The 24,894-nt window shown below is 38.3% G+C and overlaps 1 protein-coding gene across 1 annotated transcript in view; it reads left to right on the forward strand.

Annotated features, from left to right (window-relative positions):
- The window catches only part of Hydin (HYDIN axonemal central pair apparatus protein), a 318,432-nt gene that overhangs the window by 106,602 nt on the left and 186,936 nt on the right, over positions 1–24,894 (forward strand). Inside the window, exons 15-17 of the mRNA XM_027933192.3 lie at positions 1,488–1,623; positions 4,128–4,292; positions 6,071–6,223. Coding sequence (XP_027788993.3) covers positions 1,488–1,623; positions 4,128–4,292; positions 6,071–6,223 — 454 coding nt within the window. The remainder of the gene's footprint in view (positions 1–1,487; positions 1,624–4,127; positions 4,293–6,070; positions 6,224–24,894) is intronic.

Here is a 24,894-nt window from a genome sequence, read left to right on the forward strand (position 1 = left end):
TATTCTTTCAAGACCTAAACTTTTTTGTTTGATTGATTGAAAACAGCCAAAACCCTTTGATGTGGTCCTTTCTGTATTTGAGTTTGCCTTTTAATCTAGCTTGCATTGGTTTTCTGTGTGGGCTTTTTCTTATACTCTCCAGATCCTTTTCCCTACAGCTCTCAATAGGAAGTCCTGACTTTAAAAAAAAAAAAAAAAAAAGCCTAAAGAGGCTATGAATTTCCTACTAACATATACTCTGTGACCCAAGTGAAATATTATCAACCCTCTGAGTCACAGCATTAGGTGCAAAGGATTAGCTTTAAGAGAGTCATTGGGTCAACTGACAACTTCCATTCTAGCTAAAAATGAACACTCGTTTCATGCTAAATCACAAGCTTCGAGGTTAAAGAAAGGCACTTTCATGTCGTTACTTTTGGTGTAATCTGCAGGAACTGCTCTCTGACTCCACCAGAAGAGCTGCTTTTAGAACTCGTTCCCCAAAGTGACTCTCTCAGAGAGCCAACAGTGGCAGCTTGCCATGCTGTCACCACGGGTGCCCTTCCTCTCACTGTGCACTTACCTGGCACGAGGCTCTGCCCTCCACTCACATGTCCTCCTGTGCTCCCCACGACACCAAAGAAGAGTTAGTAATGCCAGTGTCAGTCCCCAGAATGACCTTCATTTTACCTGTGAGAGAAGTGGGACTCCATGAGAGAGAGCTCCTGGCCCAGAGTGACACAGGTTGCGTTTAGTGAGGTCAGCACTGAACCTGGCTCTGTCTAGTTGAAAAGCCAGTACTCTTCACCATTGCACCGTACGTTACAATAATGACATAAGGCATGTCAGACACCGAGAGCTACAGACACAAAATAAACCCAAGTCAACTAATAATAGACCAACTCCAAACACAGGGCTTCGTTTCCTCTCTCTGCTACACACAGCTCTCCCTTCCTCTCCCCCTGCCCAACCCCTCCACATCAGAACCACTGTCACAGAGCCAGTTCTGGGCCAAGCAGCTGCCTGAGCCTACACACCCCAGACAGCTGTTCTGCTAGGAATTAGAATTATCACCATTATTTAGATGATGTGAGCTGTTGCTAGTCCTTGGGAGACTTTCTGGCTGGTCCAAAGTTCACAGCTAGTTAGGACCCCATGCTGGTGGCTTTAGTCCTGCTCAACATGGGAACAGACCCTAAGGAACTTGTAGCATGGGGCCCTTTACTAAAGGAAAGCCAGGTCGAAAAGCAATGGAAGCTTGAGTCATTACCCATCAAAGACAGCAGTCTAAGGAGTTCTGCTTCTATTCCTTTTTTGATTAAAAAAAAAAAAATAGTGACTGGGAGCTAGGAGAGAGGGGTGACAGGAGAGAAAATCTGAAAATGATTAATGTATTTATTAAAGAAAAACTTCTATATGACAGTGACAAATGCATTTAACTTAGGACTCTGCATTCTCTGTATGTAAACAAGCTATTTTTGAATTGTTTAATGTGTTTCTTCGAGCAGATGTGTTGTACCTGCGCTCCAATTGGTGAATGCAGAGGTGGACTTTGGGCGCTGCTTCCTGAATTACCCCTACGAGAAAATGATCCAACTTGTCAATCCTGATGACCTTCCAGGATACTATGAGATCCTGCCTCAGGTGAATTATTTTATTCTTCCTTGGTATTCATTTTTCTCTCATTGGATTTCTGGGATGAGAAAACACATCCTTCTGAAGAGCCATCATCCTGAACACATGCCCTTATGTAATTCTGATTTTTAACCCTCGGATAAGTTGGGGATGGGGTTATAAAGCCACAGCTGGATTGCCATCTGCATGAGTGAGCAGCTGCAGGTGTAAACAGTTGTTAATTTCCCAAGGAAATTGCCCTTGATAAAGAAGGGAAAGTGTCAATTAAGCCAACATGCAGAAGTGCACCTGCAAATAATTGCCTTTAAACTAACCAAGCATGGGAAATGAGCTAGAAGTTTTCATTTATGCCCAGGGATGTGGTTTGAACATCATCACCAAGATAAAGCAATGCAATATTTATAAATGGACTTGTTGAACCAGAAGAACAGAAGTGGAAGAAGAGGAAGGAGGAGGTATTGTCTCTTAATGTCTTAGGAAACATGTCTGTCCATATGCCACTCTACCTGGCCAGGTGAGAGACGAAACAGTTCACATATGGATGAAAGATCTGTACAGATTAGAGTAATGGAAGGTTACTAATGACATACAATTTACCAAGAATGCATTTGGCTTTAAAATTCAGTAGTGTAGCCAGATGTGATGGCACACACCTGCAATTTCATTGGCCTTGGAAGCTGAGGCAGGAGGATCACAAGTTCAAACCCAGCCTCAACAACTTAGCAAGGCCCTAAGCAACTTAGTGAGACCCTGTCTCAAAATAAAAAATAAAAAGGCTGGAGATGTGGCTTAGTGGTTAAGCACCCCTGGGTTCAATTCCTGGTACCCACCTGCCCCTCCCCCAAAAAACCTCATTAATATAAGTACAGTACTCAAATATAAATTCATGCAAAAAGGTCAAGTGGGCTTAATGGCTACAGTTCAATATGAATTAAAAGAGCAGTAGGGGAGCCACAGAATCAGTACAGGTTTGGGCTACAGCTGAAGGAGGCCAGTAGCCCCTGGCCAAACCACAACCAAGAATTTGCCTTTGATCTTATCATTGTATTTTTAATGGGAGATTGAAAAAAAATGTGTCATGTTTGGAGTAACCAAATGTGACCCATATCCTCTGCAAATCTAAGTCATGAGAGGAGCCAACTCAAGTGTTTAGTCTGGAACAGGGAGGATAGGAAGGCTACCTCTCCCTAGTCCTTGGGCTATTATGCAAAAGAGGGAATTAGAATTCTCTTCTGGGCTTCTCTGAGACAAAAACTGAAACCAAAGGGTGGAGTTATAGGACATATCAAAACTGAGATTCTCGACAGTAGAACAGCTGGCCCTGTGCAGTGCAGTCATCTCAAGAACTCAGTACAGCTTGGACCTGGGGTCAAGGGACGCAGTCTCTGCACAGCCGGGCTGAGAATAGGGTAGAACACTGGCTTGGGGATAAAATTTAAGGGGAGCCAAACAGACATCATGTAGATACATCATGTTTTTATGCCATATTCTAAGAAATCAAAATTAATTAAAAAAAAAAACATAAGTGAGCAAAATATCAACATTTGGACCAGTATTGCTGAATTTGCCTTTTGCCCTGGGATCAGTGGGGCTTAGCAGAGGACAGCTACACAGGGAGGTGGGCTGTGATTAGGCTGTGCTAGGCCAGACCAGAGGCAGAAGGACTATGGGAAGCTTCAGAAGATGAAACTGTGCCCCCTCTCCCAGGGAGCTGAAGCCCTCAGAAGTGTTTCTCAGAATCACTCAAACTTGCCTGACTGTAGGATTTTTAGAGCTTTCTTGTTACATACAAGCTAGTACTTGCTGTTAAAAAGGGCTGTAAGGAATGCATATGGGTGAATATTGGGTGACAGTTATTCATTCCTCATTTTAAAAACACATGCTGAGTATATACTTGGGGTCAGAAAGTAGTGAGGCAGAGAGGTCAGGGCCCAGGCCTGCACTAAGAGGTCTCTAGCCCAGGAAGAAGATGGATGTGCAGATGAGGACTGCTGTCCAGTATAGGCTGTGGAAAAGGACTTTATAGGATGCTCCCTGGAGGCACTCCCACCCTTGAGTGTGGGGGGCACCTGGGGAAATTCAAGAAGAGTATGCCAGACAGGTCAAAGGGTTAGAGGAGGGAAGCAGCATCATGTGTTCAGGAAGTGCCAGAGGTGTGGCCTCAACCACTGGAATGCAGCTGGGAAAGGTGGGGGGATGAAGCAGGAAAGCCTAGGGAGCCAGGTTAAGAACTTGGCCATGGAAGGCCGCTGTCCTGAGCTCATCCACATTGTGGATGGTTTCTGCATCTCCCTGTGCTGGACACTTTGGATTTGGGGCCGTATTCACACTGCACTCAGACAAACTTCCTTTTGGCCTGTTTGGGGTGCTTGTGCCCATTGACTTGCCTGAGCAATGAGACATTTCTAAAGAACCTCCATAGACTCAGGACAACATTTGTTTCAAAATAAATTGTTATGCTCTTTGTTCCACGTCCTGCGTGGCTTGCTTATCTCCCTGGCTTGTCTCCCCAGGTGTGTGAGGACCAGCCTCCTGTGCTGCTTTGCAGCCCCACCCCCTATGGGATCATCCCCCCCCACAGCACTGTGCACTTGCCTTTGGGCCTGAGGACCCAGGTCACCGGAGAACACAGGTCCACAGTCTACATCTCTGTCTTTGGGAGCCTGAACCCTCCTATGGTGAGCACCAATTTTCAAAACCAAAATTATCATTCCTGTGCTTCTTGTCAAACATTTCAAGCTTCTTTATTTAGGGCTCACACCACATTTGCATACCCTCTAGGCATTTGTAGTTAGAGTTTTATGTTTTCACTCCACAATGGTACAACACAAACATGGCGTTATTTAGATGCATCAAAAAGAAGCAGTGTTAAAAAAAATGTTATATGAAATATGAAAAAAAAAAAAAAGAAGAAGCAGTGTTACTTAGATGCATCAAAAAGAAGCAGTGTTCGCTGGGTGTGATGGTGCATGCCTGTAATCCCCGTGACTCAGGAGGCTGAGGAAGAAGCATTGCAAATTCAAGGACAGCCTCAGCATCTTGGCAAGACCCTCAGCCACTTAGTGAGACCCTGTCTCAAAAAAAAAAAAGGGACTGGGGATGTAGCTCAGTGTAAAGTATCCTGGGTTTAACCCCCTGTATCCCACACCTCTTACCACACCCAAAGCAGTAGTGTTTCATAACAGTTGTTTTTAAGCTCCTGAAGTTTTACATAATATGCACACATACACATATGACCCTGCTCTGGGCCAGCACATCTGTGTATTTAACAAGCTCCTCGGTTGTTCCTGGTGAAAAGCTGAGTTCTAGCCTTACGAGTTTGTCACACGTGAGCTGAGAGATCAGTTTCATTCACTGCTCACCAGATCTTTTTCTATATATTGACCGTATGAACCGTAGCCCAGATCAACCTACTGAAGCTGTTAAGAGATGAAGTAGTCTTACCAGGCACAGTGGCACATGCCTGTAATCCCAGCAACTCAGCAGGCTGAGGCAGGAAGATCGCAAATTCAAGACCAGTCTCAGACCCTGTATCAAAATAAATAAAAACAAACAAACAAATACATAAATTTAAAAGAACTGGAGGGAAAAAAAGGACTGGAGACATAGCTCAGTTTAGTGGTAAAGCTCCCTTGGGTTCAAACCCCAGTACAAAAAAGAAATAAGCATTGTGTCTCCAGGGGAGGTAAGAGGGAGACATGGGAATCTCTCTGCTGCTTGGGCTGAACTGAAGGATAAATCTTGAAGAAAGTTGCTCAGGCTCTGTGTCCCCAGGCATTTGGAGTACGTGGGTGCTGGGCAATGTCAGCTTACATTTGCTTGAAGTGGTTCTGATTGCTTCGAGAGTATAATAAGGTAGGATTTTGCTTTTATCTCTTCCATATAAGATGCTGAAAGCAACCTGAGTCATGAAATGGCATTGCAAAGGCAGCCACTCCCAAAACACCAGTCTACGTCCCCTGCTGGGCTCACTGGGACACCCCACCCCTGCACAGATGCAGCTCATGAGAGGGCAGCCAGTGCTTTATGAAAGAAAAAGGCACGCCTTCTCTGGCAGACATAGTACAAGTGGATTTCAGCCACTAACCTGCACAGCTGTGCGCAGTGGCCCTTCCCTGTCACTCTGCTACTGATGTGACAGAACTGGACTCAATTGGAGCCACCCCTAGCTCTAAAGAGCCATCCCTGAGCCCCATGCTAAGTGTTTTTGAGGCTGGAGTGCTGCATGGGTCTTAGAGGCCCAAGATTCTGGTTTCCCCTCAGTGCATAGGAATTCTGGGCTGGGACCCACAGGTCCCAGCATGACCATCCTTGTGGCCAGTAGGATGTCAGCTCCCACTAGCACCTTATTATGCTCTCCATTTTATAGAAAGGGGCAGCTGTGAGCTTCCGCTGGCACTGATTTTTAAAGCTAGCCGTTTGAGCTGGCCCTGTTCTTTCTCTCACATGAACACAGGTATGTCATACAAAGAGTATCGGGGAAGGCCCTGTGATCTACGTGCACCCCACTCAAGTTGATTTTGGCAATATCTACGTCCTAAAGGACTCTTCCAGAATTCTCACCCTAGCTAACCAGTCCTTCATTCCTGCATTGTTTCGGGCACGCATGGTGAGTAGGCCCTGGGCCATCGTGTGATGAAAACCCAGCTCTGGCTCGTAGGCAGTGGCCTGGTTTTTGCAACACATCTTTGAAAACGAGCACAGAAGCAGATTTGCATGCTTAAGCTGTTTGAACCGTGTCATCCCCATCCCCAATTCCTCTTGGTTATAACCTTTCTGTTGATGAAGAAATACAATATGCAAGTCATTTGGCAAATAAACAAGTACATTTCATATGGTCCTAGCTCAGGAAGATGCTTCAGAGTTCCCAGCTCTCCTAGTGAAGATTCCTAAGCCTGGCTCCAGTTCTAGAAAAACACTTCCGAAAATGTCTCTGTGACTGGAAGCCCTTCCTTTAATTTGAATCCTTTGCTACAAATTTGTTAGTGTGTTTATTCTATTTTTATTCTCCCTTCCTTCTGAGAGTATTTTAAGGTAGTTTATAAGCATGTATGAAATACAAGATGTTATTTCCAAAAATGGAAATTAAAGAAAACAGCAAGACCAAGATGGATACAAAGACAGATATATTTTTAAAATGAGTATATTGTTTCTGTGTATGTCACAATGACATTTTGACCTGCTGGTCTCTTATAAGCTGATTTTTATTTTTTGTACAAGAACAGACATAATATAGTGGGACAGCTTTAGGGGTTTTTTGTTTGTTTGTTGGTTTGTTTTGTAGAATTTAGGAATTCTGAACCTAATAATTGAAAGTGTTCTTAGTTTTAGAAATAGTTTTCTCAATTAATTTTTTTCTGGGATAGCCCTCCTCCTACCCCCACATCATTGTCATTTGAATAACCTTTAGTTTCAGCATTTGTCAGATATTTCTTAAGGATCTAATATTACTAATTTTCTAAAAACCACTGTCAGAAGGAATGGGATCATAGTTTGCTGCTGACTCATGACAGACGCTGGTCCCCAGTTGGCAGCCACTATCATTACCATTGTTTGTTTTTATTATTATTTTTCCTTACTTCGTGGAGAGGTAGCCATTTCCACCTCCAGTCACTGATCCGTTCAATTTGACATTCTGACACGACCCCAGCCTTGCGCCACAGCCTTATGGAGCTTGTGCAGAGGATATTGCTTAATAAAGGTTAGAGAAAAATCCTGCAGAGAAGACATTTTCTCTGGACTTTATCCAATTGGCTGACTGACGCATTTGGGAGCCATCACAAGTGTTGCTTAGGAAGTGCTGGTTCCTGGTCCAGTACCGAGTGAACAGTGGGAGAGAACCACGAGGGGGAGCAGAGCAGGGCCTGTGTGGGTTGGGGAGGAAGGAGATGGCAACTCCCGAAGCACATACAGCACCATTCCCTCTCATTCTCAAATATCTCCAGATCTCAGTTTTTATGGCAATTTTTGGTACATTTCAAAAAACAAAAAGCTCCATTGTATATATTGAATGGCCCAGTTGGCTTGTATAGGACTTTTTTTCATTTCCTGATGCCATCTTTCAATTCCTTAATGTTTCCTTAAATCAGCAAGCTCTAGTTCCAAGGAGCCAGTCCTATGACACTAATGATCTACTGTAGGATGTGTTTCTCCCTCCATTGCTTTGGGAAACTGATGTTTATTGAGTTATAGAACAAAAGTAGTTTCAACTGTAGTTCTCATAGGTGGAAATTACACTCTTCATATTTCAACTGGAAGTTTTGTTGGATTTTCTAATAAATATGTATTAACGTTATAGAAACTGAATTATGCTAACTTAGAAATTAGAGTGGAAAGAAACTGAAATACCATTTATTGAGTTTCGACTTGATGTACAGTAACAATTCTTTCTTTTTTTTTTTTTCAAGAGAGAGAGAGAATCTTTTTTTTTTTTTTTTGGTAGATGGACACAACACAATGTCTTTATTTTTATGTGGTTCTGAGAATCGAACCCAGGTCCTGCTCGTGCGAGGCGAGCACTCTACTGCTGAGCCACAATCCCAGCCCCTACAGTACCAATTCTTACAGAAACTATTAAGCATTAGGAAAAAGTTTCAGCAGGTAGATGCTTGTTCCCTAAATAAGCCTACTACTGATTCAGATGCTGGATGCTCTTCTCTTTTCTTGCTGGCTACCCTGACATGAGGAGGCTTCCTTTCTCCTCTCTTGGCCATCCGTGCATGTCATGCCTCCTCAGACATTAGCAGTCTGCCCTCCAGAGCCTCATATGTGCCCACACATCATGGCAACCACTGTGATTAACTTCTCCCTTAGCAAGAAACATCTCTGTGTTATCATCCAGAGGTCAGGAGATGAGACACTGGATGCTTACCTTTAGTGACACAGATCTATTTTGAATTTCTCTGAAATAAATGCTATACCAATAAGAAAAAGATTTTCTTTTAAAAAAAGTCCTCTTCATATAGTATGAAGTGAGGAAATAGTGAAAACTATATATAGATATATAATCTATACATATGATTATATAAAAACATTATAAATTTAGAGATTAGGAATTATTATATATAGCTTTTGTATACATTATAAAATCTATCTATATAAGTTAAATATTATATATATTTGTTCCATTAAAGCCTAACTTATCCTTAGTGTAAAAAAATAAAATTGATTAGCACAGGAAAAGAGTTTGGGAATGCCTAGAATACCAGCACATCCTGACTACTCCTAGGGAGAAGTTTAGTAAGTGGGACAGCAGCCTAAATTCCCTCTGGTTTGGAGGGGTAAAAACTCTCACATCCAAACATGGGGTCAGGGCGTGGAGAAGCCCTGTGGCAGAGAGTGGTTTCTGCTTGCACACAGAGGGCTATCTCAGGAAGAGAGATTTCCCTGTCTCTGGTGAGCAGCAGAAATGGGGGTGAGAACATGGCAGGGGCCCTGAGGTCCTTAGTGCTGGGCTGGAGGATGGATCCCTTCTTCTCCTGGGTGTCCCTGGGTAGGCAGAGCACGTGCACCTCTCAGGACCTGTTTGGAAGCATCTGCAGTCCTTTTCCTTGTGCTATTAGTTTGGACTTGGCTTCAGTTAGCTCAGAGCCTTGTGTTCAGATGCCAGTGACACCTTGGGTGTCAGCTGGCACTAAAGCATCTTTGCAGTGGCCTCTGCCTCCGTGATCTCAGCAAGAGGTCATTACAGTTTGGTATGTAGAATCCCTGGACTCTAGAAACAGGAATTCTGATGCCTCAATTAAGTGCTCTTCTTTTAAAACATTGATTTTTCTTGGCCTCTTACCATAACCATACAGTGATGTGGCAGCAAGGGAAACACGGCGCTTCCACATCATCTTCAGACCCTCAGGCAACTGAGTCGTCTCCTCACCTCAGTAGGGACCCCCTTTCTGTATTTATTTGTTTCAATATCTGTTTCCTTTTAATGACAAGAGCTCTGCACTTAATTCTTAGCACCTTTCAGCAAGCTTGGCAATTATGATAATGACAATATGATGAATTGAATTAATTATTACTAACATTTAGTTTTATTGGCCACTTTATATATAGCATTGCATTTAATAAAACTCCATGAGAAAAATACTGTTGTAATCCCATTGTAAGGAGATAGAAACAGGGAGAGACAGATTAAGTAAATTGTAATTTCCAGTAGAGTGTGATGTTGTTCTGGTCCTTCTGGTCTAACCTTAGACTCTAACCTTTTCCACTGAGTTTCTGTACTGCCTGGCTTTACCTAATGAGTGCTTATGAGAATGGACCTGGAAATGGCAAGAAGATTTTGGTTTCATGTTTCTTCCTTTAACAACCTTAGATTTAGAAGTACAGGATTTGCTGAAAAGGGCAGAACAAAAAGTTAAGGATCATCTGAAATAGACAAAAGAACTGGATAAGCTTTGTTTTCATCAGAGATACGTAGAGATATCTATATGCAAAGCACTGCCATTATGTCATTCTCCAACCAGCCATAATTCTTCATTATATATCTGAAATGAAGATACATAATCTATCTTTTTCCTTTCATTTTTTATCCTTTGCAATATATAATGAAGAACTAGATTCACATATGTAGATGTGTATAAAAATTCTTCACTGTTGTAGTTCTTAAATGAGGTTTAAAATTCAAATTGAGGCCCCTGTTTTAACAAAATAAATAAACAAACCCAGAAGAATGGCAGTCAGGCATTTCAGATCCAGTGAGATCTTTGGTGCGAGACTTTATCCATTTTAAGAGATGGTGAAAATTGTCACTGTTGCCAGAGGGCTTGTTTTAAACTGGTCTATAGAAAACTGTGGCTATGCATGATACACTCCCCCACCGCTGCACACCTGAGCTTGCTCTCTAGACCCAGGACTTAGACCTCTGTGGAACTTACTAGATTAAGAGATTCATGCTAGAGAGATTTTAATGGGCAAACAGCCTTTTGACAGATGATGTCATTAAGATGTTACACCCCATAATGTGTAGAACGAGCTATTTCTCAGCCTTTTAAGAGGTAGATGAGCTTTGCCCTCAACTTGTCTATGGAAGGAAATGGCTCAAGGAAACCAAAAAGAAATCTGTATATGAAAAAAAAAAAAAAAAGAAAGAAATGTGCATGAATCAGGACCAACCACAGTTATTACACCTCTAAATATCTTTTTTTTTTGTTACAGATGGGTTTTGCAAGATAATAACTTTGTTTACTAAGATTCATATTTTCAATAAAATGTGTTTTTCAGCTCAGAACTACACTTTTGCATTGTACATGATTTATGCCCTAGATAGCATTTTTCTTTAGTCTCGATACATACCACTGCCTTTAGTTTTTTCGGTGTCCCCATTTAGAAGATCAGACAACTTGAATTCCTCTTGGTTAGGAGATCTATCCAAGGTTACATGAGGGCTTATATTTTATGAATTTTAGTCTAGTTTATTTTCACCACAGAATTATTTGATTTTAGAAGGTCAAGAACTATATTCTCAATGCAGAAAAATCCAAGAATTATACTTGACACTAGAACCTCACACATTAGCCTTTTCCCCATTTATCCCCTATTCTTAATAGAAATTAAATATTTATATTAAAGTCCATATATTCCCCTAGTCAGTTCCATTATCTTCCTTTCTGCCCAGAAGCAAACATATCATGAATTTGAGGTATGTCAAAGCCATGTTTTTGTATTTTATTATATAATATGTATTCATAAATACTGTGTTGTAGCATTTTGTTGTTTTAAAGTGTATCTGAATCATAGCACCTCGTTTGACACCTTGAAACTTGCTTTTTAGACTCATGTTGTGTTTCCAGCATCCACCCATGTTAATGCATATAAACTATCCTTTAGCTGCCACATATACTCAGTTTACCAGTATTGTGTTTATTTATTTGCCTACTATTTCACAATTGGGTTATTAAAACAATGCTGCAATGAACAGAATATTTGTCTCTAGAGTAGGCAAATATCAAGAAGTAGAATTGTTGGGTCTTAAGACAGGAAACAAGTAGATTTTTCAGCTTCGTTAGATATGTCCAAATTGCTCTCCAAAGTCATTATATCAGTATGCCCTTTTAGGAGTATTTGAGCTGTTTCTCTAATGGCAAAACTTAGTATGGTCAGATTCTTTAAGTTCTTGCCATTATGAACATGAAATAGTAACTCACTCTGGATTTAATTTGTGTTTCCCTTATTACTATTGAGGTTCAGAATGGTTCATTTGGATATCCTCTCCTGTAATAATTATCTATTATCAATTATGTATTTATAGATGTTCTTTATATATTGAGAATACTAATCTTTTGTTCATAATGATGCTTTGGATATTTCTTAAATATGCTTTTAATCTTGATGCCAGTTTTATGAGTCTTTTCCTTTCCTGTTTCCTATGTATAATTGAAGAAATCTATCCTAATTCTTCTATTTAAATACTTTAGACTCCTGTTTTTCACACATCTTTAGTCCAACTAAATTTGTTTTTATATACAATGCAAATAATGTCTGCTTTTTCCCAGAAAGAAAGTCAGTTGTCCTATAGCAGTTATTGAACAGTCCTTTCTTTTTCTTTTAATGCCTCCCCTGTTAATCCAGATTAGATTCTACAGATCTAACATGTACCTAGGTGTGTTCCTGAGCTTTCTGTTTTATTCAGTTTATCCACCTCAGTGTTACTACCCCTACTGTCTTAAATGCTACGACTTAATAATAACAACTAGCCCTTGTTATGTACAAGGCACAAAGTCCTTTATGTGTATTACTTTATGTACTCATCAATAACTTGATTAAATGTGTTTATTTTTACCTCTATTTTACTGAAGAAAATGAGGTACAAGAATAATGAAAAGTAGCCCAAATTTGTGCATCTAGAAAATGAACACTGGAGCTAACTGTGAATATGTATTAGGATTTATTTTATGCTCTGTAATAAAATATTATAATTGTTTTCATAAAACATCCTTTTTCATCTCTCCTAAGTTCCTTTGTGTGAAGGGAACCTTTTTTTGCATTGTATTCTCTAATATCATATTAATAACATTAATATTATTAATAACTATTGAATTTTCTTCTATCAGCTTTAAGTCTTGCCACACATCTCTTAATTAGTTCTAATTTTTTGTAGACTCTCAATTGTAGGTTTCCTTTCAAATTCTTATAGCTTGCTGTTTTTTCTCAATTCACTGCATTGGATAGGATTCATATACAGTGTTGAATAAAAGAGGTTAGAATGGATATCTCTGCCTTATTCCCTACCTCAATAAAAAAAATTCCAAATGTTTTCATTCTAAGCATAATATCTCCTACAGGAGGTTTTGGTAGCTATTTATGTGACGTTACAGAAGTTTCTATCACCTCCTATTCTATTATCATGGACATGTGCTAAAATATAATGCATTTCTTGCATACATTCAGATGATTATGATTTTTTCATTTAATCTCTTCATATGTTGAATTAAATTAATAGATTTTCTGGTTGTGAGTCACCTGGATTCTTGGGATTAATCCAATCAGTTGTAATGTTATTCAAGCACATTGCTGATAAAATAACCATCGTTTTATTTTAGTTTTGCATCTGTTGTTTTATAATTTTTAGCATTACACTCTTCTGATTTTGATATTAAGAATATTAATTGCAGTCTTTTTGTGGGGGGCAGTTATCAAGGATTAAACTCAGGGGCACTCAAGCACTGAGCCACATTGCCAGCCCTATTTTGTATTTTATTTAGAGATAGGGTCTCACTGAGTTGCTTAGCATCTCACTTTTGCTGAGGCTGGTTTTAAATGCATGATCCTCCTCCCTCAGGCTCCTCAGCAACTGGGATTACAGTCATGTACAACCATGCCTGGCTGATTTTCATTCTTATAATGAGTCAGTTTTTACATTTTCTAATTTTTGGAAAAGACCTTTATGTAATCTTTATAGATAGTAGGATCCACTTCTTGATGACAAAATCATTTAATCACAAGTCTGGTGTGTTTATTTTTTGTTGTTGTTCTTTCTAGATATACATAACAGTGAAGTATATTTTAACACACATACATAGAATAAATATAACTTGTTCTAGTTAGGATACCATTATTGTGGTTGTACATGATATGGCATTACATTGTCATATATTCATATATAAGGATAGGAAATATGTGTCTGATTCATTCCACTGTCTTTTTTTTCTATTCCCATCCCCCTCCCTTCCTTTCATTCCCCTTTATCTAGTCCAATGAACTTCTAATCTTCCTCTCCCTTGTTATGGGTTAGTATCCACATATCATCCACATATCAGAGAGAACATTCTGCCTTTGGTTTTGGGGGACTGGCTTATTTCATGTAGCATGATATTCTCCAGTACCATCCATTTACTGGCAAATGCCATCATTTCATAATTTGTTATGGCTTAATAATATTTCATTGTGTATATATGCCACATTTTCTCTATCCATTCATCTGCTGTAGGGCACCTAGGTTGGTTCCATAGTTTGGCTATTGTGAATTGAGCTGTAAACGTTGAAGTGGCTGTATCACTGTCGTATGCCGATTCTAAGTCATTTGGTGAGTTTTTTGGTAATGGGAGACGATAGTTGTAAGAAAAATTTAAGTATTGATTTGTTTTCTATAATGATTATTCAGAATTATTTTATCTAAGTTTATAAACTGTTGACATAAAATTATTTAAAATATTTTCTTATGATTTTAAAATGCCAAAAGACATAGATGAAGCTTGAGTGCATATTAACTATGTGACTGCCTACTGTATGATTCCAACTATATTACATTCTGGAGTAGGCAAAACTATGCAGTCAGTAAAATATAAAAAGAATCAGTGGTTGCCATGGGTGCAGGGGAGGAAAGGGAGACAGAGAATTTTTAGGTCAGTGAAATTATTCTTCATGATATTATAGTGATGGATACATGTCATTTTGCATTTATCAAAACCACAGAATTGTACAACACAAAGAGTAAGCCTTAAGGTTTATGTGACATTACCGAAGTTTTCATCTATTCTTTTTTCTGTTATCATGAACATGTGCTTAAATATAATGCATTTCTTGCATATATTCAGATAATTGTGATTTTTCCTTTAATCTGTTTATATTGTTAATATTGGGCAATAATGACAGCCATTAACATAGGTTCACTGAATGTAGCATATGCATCACTCTGGTGGGGGATGGCAATGACGGGGGAGGTTGAACATGTGTGGCATACAGTATTATATCCAAACACTCCAGACTTTACACTCAATTTTCCTGTGAATCTAAACTATCCTAAAAACAGAGTTGGTGGATCTAAAAAATTTATCTACTAATTTCTGCTTAGTCTTATATTTTTTTCTATTTTTTATAACTGTTTTGTTCTTTTTCAAGCACCTTTGTAGTGGCACCCCCTTTCTCCACAGAAAATCTTAACTGGGCTTCTCCAGAAATCTTCACCATGGCTGATTTTAGGACTGACAGCAAAAGAGTCTCTAAGAAAGAATTCAATGTAGATAAGCTTCCTATTTTACTTGGCCACTGGCCGAGAAGATACCAGCACTCCAGGTGCTGGAAACCCCCTTACTAGTTTTTCACAAACATATCCAGTAGAGTTCTTTGAAGAAGTGTGCAAACAAGGCCTCTGGCCTTGAGCTGGGCTTCACAGAGATGTCTATATTTTTAAGATAAGTTACAGTTGGGCTCCATGGCAACAGCTGGCAAGGGGAGGGAAGAAGGGGAGAAGAAGCTCTTCCTTTCTCAGGTGTTGTCCTTGAAGGGTTAGCTTGCCCAGAACAGTGAAAGAAAAAGCTGCTTTTATGTGAACTTTTGCAGATTGTGAACCTCTGAGCCCCTCCCCTTACATGCTGGGTATAAAACTCTGAAACTCCCTGAACTCGGGGTTCAGGGGATTAATTGATTACAGCAAAAAACTGTGCCCTCTGAACCTGGCTGCAGCCAAATAAAACTGTTTCCTGCTATCTTCAGTGCCTTGCCTTGTCTGTCCCTACAACACCTTCATTAGAACTAACATACTTTCAATCTTAGTTTAGTAGTGAATTCAGTTTATAATTCTTTTCCTTTGAAACACACATTGCACATGCACACATAATGTGTGTAAACCCCCGCACATTGTTATTTGCAGTAATTCTGTCTGTATTGTTATAAATATGAGAGTATCATGATTTTCTTTTTAATATGTGAATTAAATATGTGTATATAGTTTGATGTATACCATTTTTGCTTTTATAGCTTTGTAACAAAACTTTTAATCATATTGAAGTTGGAGCACATGATGTGTATGATACATGTTCTGAATTTGGTTTTGGAGAAACACAGCATATGATTGGTTTTTATAAATATTCTACATGACCATAAAAAGATATGTATTCTCTAGCTATGTGGTATAACAGACTAGTCATCTGTATATTGGTATTAAATCAGTCTTATTAATTATATTGTTCAAACTTCTATAACCTAATTACTTCTTGGTATATTATTCCCTTTTTCATAAGATATTATTTATTTTAATCCCTATTTGTGGTTCCTGACTTAGATTCTGTTTTGCCTGACAGTAATATTTCCACATCTGCTTTTTTTTTTTTTATTAACATCAACTTGGTATTTTTCATTCCTTTATTTTCAATGTTTTGTGATTTGTTTAGATAAATCTATCTTAAATAGCATAGGGTGAATTTTCCAAAGCTAATGATAAAGTCCATCTTTTAATAAGCAGATTTCCTGATGCTGCTGTGATGAGTTTCTTCACTTACGTTCTGAAGGTCAGAAGTGGAAAGTGTCTAGAAGGCTGCACGAGACTCTGGGGAAGAGCCTGCTTCCCTGCCTTCCCAGCTTTGGGAGGCCACCCGCATTCCTTTCCCATGGCCATTTTCTCTATGCTCAAAGCCAGCAGCATCTTCTCTCTCTCTGACCTGGACTTTCATCTGTGCCTCTTTCATCTTTCTCTGTCTTACTCTTCTGCCTCCCTCTTAAAAGGACCTTTGTGATTACCCTGGGCCCAGACCCATAATCCAGAACAATCTCTTCATCTCAAGATCCTTAATCATGTCTGAAAAATCTCTTTGACATGTAAGGCAACATGTTCATGGATATCAGGGATTAAGACATAATTTGTGGAGGGCCATCATTCACCTATCACATCAAAATTTAGCTTTCTAACCCTATTGTGGTTGTGGTGTATGTTGGATTATTTCTGCCATATCATTTTATTTCTCCTGTATACTTTACTGTTTCTCCCCCTTGTTTTTCTTTTTGTATTTCTCTACTTCCTTTTCTTTTATATTTGAGACAGAGTTCCTGTTGCCTAGGCTGGTATGAAACTCATGGCCTTAAATGATCCTCCTGCCTCAGCCTCCTGAGCATGTGCCACCATACCTGGCTTGGTTTGTATTTATTTGTTTGTTTGCTAAATTATATCCTTCTAAGTTCTTTGATAAAGGTCTCATTTCAGTTCAGCGGAATATAAGATTCTATTTGACAGGTTGCCTTTTCCTTTCAATTTTCAATTGTTGCTGGTAAATATGCCACTGTGACCTGATTATTGTTCCTACATGGGTAACTTGTCTTTTCTCACTAGTTGCTTTTAAGATTATGTTTTTATCCTTTATTTTCTTAAATTTCTCTTCAATGTATCAGAGGATTTGTGTCTTAAATTCTGGAAAGTGTTTTAGCCATTATCTCTTCAAATGTTTCCTCTTTGCTATCTCTCCTGTTTGCTACATTGGTCCAGCTTCTACATATGATAGAAAACATTTGACCCTTAACTTTCTGAGTCTGGCTTATTTCACTTACCTGATGTTCCCCAGTTCCATCTATTTACTACAAATGCCATAATTTCATTCTTCTTTATGACTGAGTAAAACTTCATTGTGTATATGTACCAGGTTTTCTTTATCCATTGGTCTGTTGACAGACACCAAGGCTGATTCCATGATCTGGCTATTGTGAGTTGCACTTCTATAAACATTGATGTGGTTGTATCACTGTAGTGAGCTGATTTTAGATCTTTTGGATAAATACCAAGGAGTGGGATAGCTGGGTCATATAGTGGTTTTATTCCTATACCGAGGAATCTCCATACTGCTTTTCAGAGTGGTTGTACTAATTTGCAGTCTCACAAACAAAATAAGAGTATTCCCCACGTCTTCCCCAACATTTATTGTTATTTGTGTTCTTGATAATTGCCATTCGGGTTGGAGTAGGATTTTGATTCTTAACTGTCATTGTTTCACAATCTTTGTTTTATATATATTATCCTCTTCTGCATCACTTCAAAGATCTCAGATGGGCTTTCTAATCAACTTCAGTTTGAGCTGTTGATTGCTGAAGAAAAAAATCTATTACCTGGTTGTCTGCAGCTTCCGAGCATTTGGAATTTTAAATGATAAATCAGTCTAGCACAGAGTATGTTTTTTCTCTCATTCTCAGTGTCCACATCTCCCTTTCTAGAATTCTAATGTTTGCCTTCACCCTAGACACGATCACTAGTCCAGAATCAAGTCTTAAACCTCCTTGCTTCATGGGGATATTGGAGACTCAGGTTTGGTCATTGGAAAGCCCGAGGCTTGGCCTATGGTCTGTCTATCTGACAGTCACTATTTCTCGACCACCATGCCCACCTCGCTGGCATGAGTGCATTTATCGGAACATTCCGGCTTCCGTAGGTCTTATTTCACATATATAGGAAAGCTGCCTTGTCTCGGGACTGGCCCTCATCCATTGCTTCCTGCAGGATCTTTTGGTTTCCATTTTTATTCCTCAAAACACTTCTACTGATTCAAGAACCTGGCACCTCCTAGATGGTAGCTTCAGTCAGTCCTGTTCTGTTTCACTTATGGGCCGTGTGATACTCATCTTGTTTTTGAATGTAGCCATACCCAGCTCTTCATGTTTTCTGAAATCTTTCTTAATTTTCTGTGTGTCAGAAAAACATGTTCCAAAGCTTAAGCTCGTTGACTTATAGTCTTCTTAACTACTTTATAGTCTTTTATGTATTAATATACAGTCTTTTTGTATTAATATCCTCCTTACAGAAGGAGGGTGTAATGTATTTTCAATTGGCATAAAAGCAGAGTTCTTTTCTCTTTGCCTTCATTGTGAAAAATCTGTAAAAGAAATAGTAATAAGGGAATAAGAACAAAATTCTACTGTGCCATGATGGACATCTTTTGTCACATAAAATTCATGGCCATTCCAAAATGGTTTAGGCTCTTCCTGAGCCATCCCAAAGTGACCTATTTAGTGACAAGAGGATGCCAGTGGCAATAACATCAAGAACCTTCCAGAAGCAAAGGTTTGTGCTTAACAAAGAACTGAGAGTCTCTCGCCCCCACCTAAGACCTCTTTCACTTTGGAAAATCTAAATATGAAACCTAGAGGATAGATTCTAGCAGGTCGTATTGATTATAAACTATACAGAGAGAAGGAAAGCTATTGATTGAATGTTAGTTAACACGATGGGTCAGCATCTTCCCTGAATTTAGAATGACAGCTCTACCGGTCGAATATGATTAGTTTGAATTTAAGCTAAAGCCAAAATGAAAGGAGGGGGGTTTGGTTCAAATGTCACTAGGGAGCTGTCAAAAACAAAACAAAACAAACAAACAAAAAAACGTGAAGTATCTTGGTTTCTTGCATACTTTGCAAGCCTGTCCATCTTTATTCTGTCTCTGATCTTAATTAGTTTTAGAAAATTGGGTTTCTTCTAATTAACTATTATTCAAGTGTACAGTTAATACCTGTCAACACAGAAGGAGTTTAGATAAAACTTCCTCGCTATGGGTCAAATAAGTCTTTTTCCTCAAATCTCATCTTCCTACTTCCATAAAAATGTGTATCTTCTTCCCCACAACCAGCACCATCACCAGCCTAACTCATGTCACTTTTAAGAGTCATTGTCTTTGTCACTGTCAACTAAAGCATGTACTCTGCCCATTTTGTGCACTGACAATAAAAGTCATAATTCAACATTAAACCAGTACAAAACAGAATAACCACTGTTATATAATGAACAAAAGCAAGAAATGCATTAAAGTAGCATGGTACAGAGGTTTTTAAAGGTATGAAACCCCTAACATATATTCATCAATCTTATATGATGCTCACCAGGGAGAAAATCATATTCTTCCTCAGTTCCATTTCCCCTTCTCTATACAAGTAAAAAGGCAGAGACATTCATTGCACAGTAGAACTTTCCATAGGATGGCACTTAGGTGTTTCTTTCTTTTCTTTTTAATGTTAGTTGCAATGAAATTTTTGTGTGCAACATAAAGTTTTGTGCTTTGGAAGAAAAAAAAATCTCTCTTAGATGTTAGGATATTAAATTGGGATGAATGATCGGGGAGGGAAGGGTAACATCATCTGAGAGAAGACATGGTCTAGGAGTTGTTAAGTATGAGTGTGAAGTAGGGCGCTGTTCCATCAAGAGTACAGGTGTTGTATTCCAGCAGATCTGGGATCAAGTTCTAATTCTGCAAATACTAACAAGTTTCTTAACCTTTGTGGGCCTTGGATTCCTTCTCTTTAAATGTAACTAAAATGGTATCTAGAAGATTAAACATGATGATAATGTAGAAAGTGTCTGTTGAAAATCTAAGCACTCAATAAATTTAAATTATTAATGTTAACAAATAAAAACAACCAGGTCAAATGGCTTATGGAAAGGCATAAATATTTGTGGATCTGTAGCTGAAGGAAAAGAAATGAGGGACCTTGAGAGGGGCCCTAAGCTTCTGAACTAATACATATAGTACAGAGTTCTGTGAAATGGGCTCTCGAACACTCTTTTTTTCACCCTTCACTTGTTTCCCTAAATTTTAGGCAGTGAAGCCATTTTATAAAATACAAAAAAAAAAAAAAAATCAAAACCAAAACTGTTGATGAATGCCTATGTGTCTTTTAATATGAAAGAAAATAGGTTTTTAAGTTCATTATCTTTTTGATTCTCTTCTTGGAGCTTATTTGCTTGTACAGATCCCCCAACCCCACCCGCCCACCAGGCATTGTGTCCCTCATGCCCACATGCTTAGGTACTTTCCTGTTTCCCTTTATTTAACCGTATCTGTGCCTTGTAAACATAAGTGACACCTTTCATTAAATCTGAGAAGGCAGTGACTTTCAGAAAGAACATTATGGTCTTTGTTTGGGGATGGTAACCTATTAACCTAAAAAGACTATTGATATGCATTATTTGAGAGCAACATGAATTACGTATACCAGCTTCCCTGGCGCACAGTCAGTTAGTTGGCTTTACAGTTCTTACAGACTTTTTTCCTCCATAGATAGTAAAATCAAGAAGTGGATCATGTTTGACCAGCAGGGACTCTCAACATATCAGTGACCAACTCTTGCTATTCAATCTATCATTTCAAACTATTTCCTTCTGGGAACAAGGGGAGACTGGGCAAAATGTGAAAATCATGAGTCTGAGGGAATCAGGGAACAACCAGTCTAGTGAGAAGTCAAGAGCAAAAAGAAACCAAGAGACTTTTGCTCAATATTTGGGACAACTTTTCCTGTGTCACTCCAGAAAAGGTTAAAAAGATGAAAAGAGCTTTCAAAATACTTAAAGATCTAGAGAGATTTTTAAAAATGAGGCAGGATGAGCTAAGGATATAAAATCGAGAGGAGGATGTGGGGTAAAACTCCCAGACTTTGAGTGAGGACTCCAGAAGGCCACGCACTAAGAACAAGGGTAAACTAGAATAGACCCTCAATTCAAATCATTTCAATCTCTGCCTAGATGCAGGAAATTCAGTATGGCCATTCCTTCACAGCTTTCCCAGAAGCAAACATATATCAACCCTGGAGGAAGAAAACATTCTGGGCCTGAATGTATCTCCAGAATATGTATGTACAGTGTCCAACAGTAAATCCAACAAACATAAATCAGTTCATATAATTTATCACATAAATAGAGTTAAGGAAAAGAATCACATGGTTATCTCAATAGATACAGAAAAAAATCTTTGACAAAATATAGTACCTATTCATGTTAAAAACACAGGAGAAACTAGGGATAGAAAGAACTTAAGATTATAAAAGCTATATACAACAAACTCAAGACCAATATCATATTGAACAAAGAAAAACTGAAAACATTTTCTCTAAAAATGCTTTCACCTGTCACTTTTCCTATTCAACATAGTTCTTAAAACTCTGGCCAGAATAATTGGGCAAGAAAAAGGAAATTAAAGGGATAAGAATAGGAATAAAAGGCCAAAATACCTATTTGCTGATTCTATGATCCTGCATCTAGAAGACCCAAAAACTCTACCAGAATATTTCTAGAGTTGATATTAAAAATTTAGGAAAGCAGCAGGATTCAAGAACAACATACATAAATCAGTTGCTTTCCTATACTGAAGAACTCTATCCCAGTTTCAATAATCTCAAAAAAATTACTTGGGAATAAATCTAACCAAGGAGGTGAAAGACAACTGTAATGAAAACTATAGAATACTGAAGAAAGAAATTGAAGAAGTCATTAGAATATGGAAAGGCCTCCTATGTTTTTGAATAGGCAGAATTAATATTATAAAAAATGCCATATTATCAAAAGTGTTGCACATATTCAATATAATCCCTATCAAAATACCAATGACATTCTTCACAGAACTAGAAAAATAGCAGTTCTACAATTCATTTGAAAGAATAAAAGATATAGACTAGCCAAAGCAATAATGAACAAGAAGAATGATACTGAAGACATCATAATACCTGATCTCAAATTATACTACAGAGCTACAGTAACAAAAACAGTGTTGTATTGATGTCAAAACAGATATGAAGACCAGTGAAATAGAGTAGAAGACACATAGACAAATCCACAAAAATATTCAACAAAGGTGGCATGTGATATTCAACAAAGGTGGCAAAATGAAAGGTTGATTATTCTCTCTTATATGTGGATGCTAACACATACCCATGGAGGAAAAAGAGATATTCAGTGTATTAGACAAAGAGTAAAGAAGGGAATAGATGGGTAATAGGAATAGGAAAGACAGTGGAATGAACCTGACACATCTTTCCTATGTACATATATGAATACACCACAGTGAATCTTCACATTATGTATATCCACAAGCCTGGGATCCTAATTAGAATAAGCTATACCCTATGTTTATATAAATATGTCAAAATTGACTCTACTATCATGTGTAAATAAAAATACAAAAAAATATGATACTTAAAGGAAGTGCCAAAACTATACATCTGAGAAAAATAGCCTTTTTAACAAACGGTGCTGGGAAAACTGGATATTCATATGTAGAGGAATGAAACTAGATCCCTATCTTTCACACTGCACAAAAATCAACTCAAAGTGGATCAAAGATGTAAGAATTAACTTTGCAACTATTTGAAGAAAACATGGGTTCAACACTCCAATATTATTGGCTCAGTAATTACTGGCTTCCTTAACAAGATCCCTAAAACTCAAGAAATAAAACCAAGAATCAATAAGTGGGATGGCATTAAATTTAAAAATACTTCTGCACAGCAAAAGAAACAATTGAGAGTGTAGAGAGAGAGCCTACAGAATGGTAGAAAATATTTGTCAGCGACTCCTCCAACAGGGAATTATTAGCCACAATATATAAAGAACTCAGAAAACTTAACACCAAAGAAAAACAAATAACTCAATCGAAAAATTTAAAGAACTAAACAGACCTTTCTCAAAAGAAGAAATACAAATGGCCAACAAATACATGAAAAATGTTCATGATTCCTATAAATCAGGCAAATGCAAATCACATAGTTAGAATAGCAATCAACAAGAATATAAAAATACTCATAAATGCTGGTGAGAATGTGAGGAAAAAGGTGTATGCAAACATTATTGGTGGGACTGCCAATTAGTAGAACCACAATAGAAAAGCAATATGGAGATTCCTCATAAAACTAAGAATGGAACCACCATATGATCCAGTTATATCTCACTCCTCAGTATTTATCCCAACAATCTAAAATCAGCATTCTATAGGAATGCAGACACATCAATGTTTATAGCAATTCACAATAACCAAACTATGGCTCAGTGCCCTACAACAGAGGAATGGATAAAGAATATTTGGTATATGTACACAATGGAGTTTTACTCAGCAATCAAGAAAAATGAAATTATAGCATTGACCAACTGGAGAACATCCAGCCGGACTCAGAAGGTCAAGAGTCGAATGATTTTACTCATAGGTGGAAGCTAGAGCAAAATAGGGGGGAAATGGGGGAAGACTCCATGAAAATAGAAGGAAGATCAGTGGAATAAAGAGGGGAGGGAGCGGGATGGGAAAAGGGAGGAACTACAAAATGAAATGGGCAAGATTATGTTATGTACATATATGAATATACCACAGTGAATTTCACCTTTATGTGAATCTATAAAGCACCAATTATAAAACTATAAATAAACAGAAGGAAGATTGGTAGAATAGAGACAGAGAACAGAGCGAGGGAAGTGGGCAGGGAAAGAGAAAGTACTGGGGACAAAAGTGGAACAAACTATACTCTGTGCATATGTGATTATGTCAAAATGAGCTCCAATATTATATGTAATTAGAAGGAACTGATAAAAAGCATTTTTAAAAGGAAGACATTTTATTTTATTTTATTTTTTACCCTTAACATTATTTTTATTAAGTCGTTTTTATTTTATTTATTTATTTATTTTTGAGCAAGCAATCTTGAAGAAATTCAGTACTATACAATTATGGTTAAACAACAACTGTTATTCTGAAATATTATAATATGTTATTTTCTTAAGAGCTAAACCTAATTAAAATAAAGATATCAATGAAATTAAGGAAGACATTTTAGACAGGCAAGTTCTCAAGAAAGTTACCATCCACATGTCCTTTCTCAGAAGGCTACTGAAGAAAACTCTACCGCACTGAAAAAGGCACAGGAAACAGGAGTCCCAAGGAGGCAACCCAGAGGAACCCACAGGATGGCCCTGTGTGGCATTCCTGGGTTGCCAGCCATGTCACAGGCCAGAGCGCAGCCTGTCCAGAGGAATTGAGACTCACGGCTCCAGGATAGATTAGTCTCCAAGGAAATGGAACTGATAGAAAGTCTGTGTTCCTGAAAATATCAGGAGGAAGTTTGTCCCTTTGGTGGAGTCTCTGGGACTGAGACCACGATAGATTGAAGACCAAGTAAAGATAATAATTGCCGGGAGCGTATAAGTTGTGGCGGGAAAAACAGGAAATGTAGCCACAGAACACTTTTTATGGCTCATCCATGAATAGTATTTGCATACTCATAATAATATAAATGCAAATATTTATCTCACCAAAAAGTAAGTTTTAGCTATATTAGGAG

The sequence above is a fragment of the Marmota flaviventris genome, chromosome 18 (genome assembly GCF_047511675.1).
Source record: "Marmota flaviventris isolate mMarFla1 chromosome 18, mMarFla1.hap1, whole genome shotgun sequence".
In the NCBI taxonomy this organism is placed as follows: domain Eukaryota; kingdom Metazoa; phylum Chordata; class Mammalia; order Rodentia; family Sciuridae; genus Marmota; species Marmota flaviventris.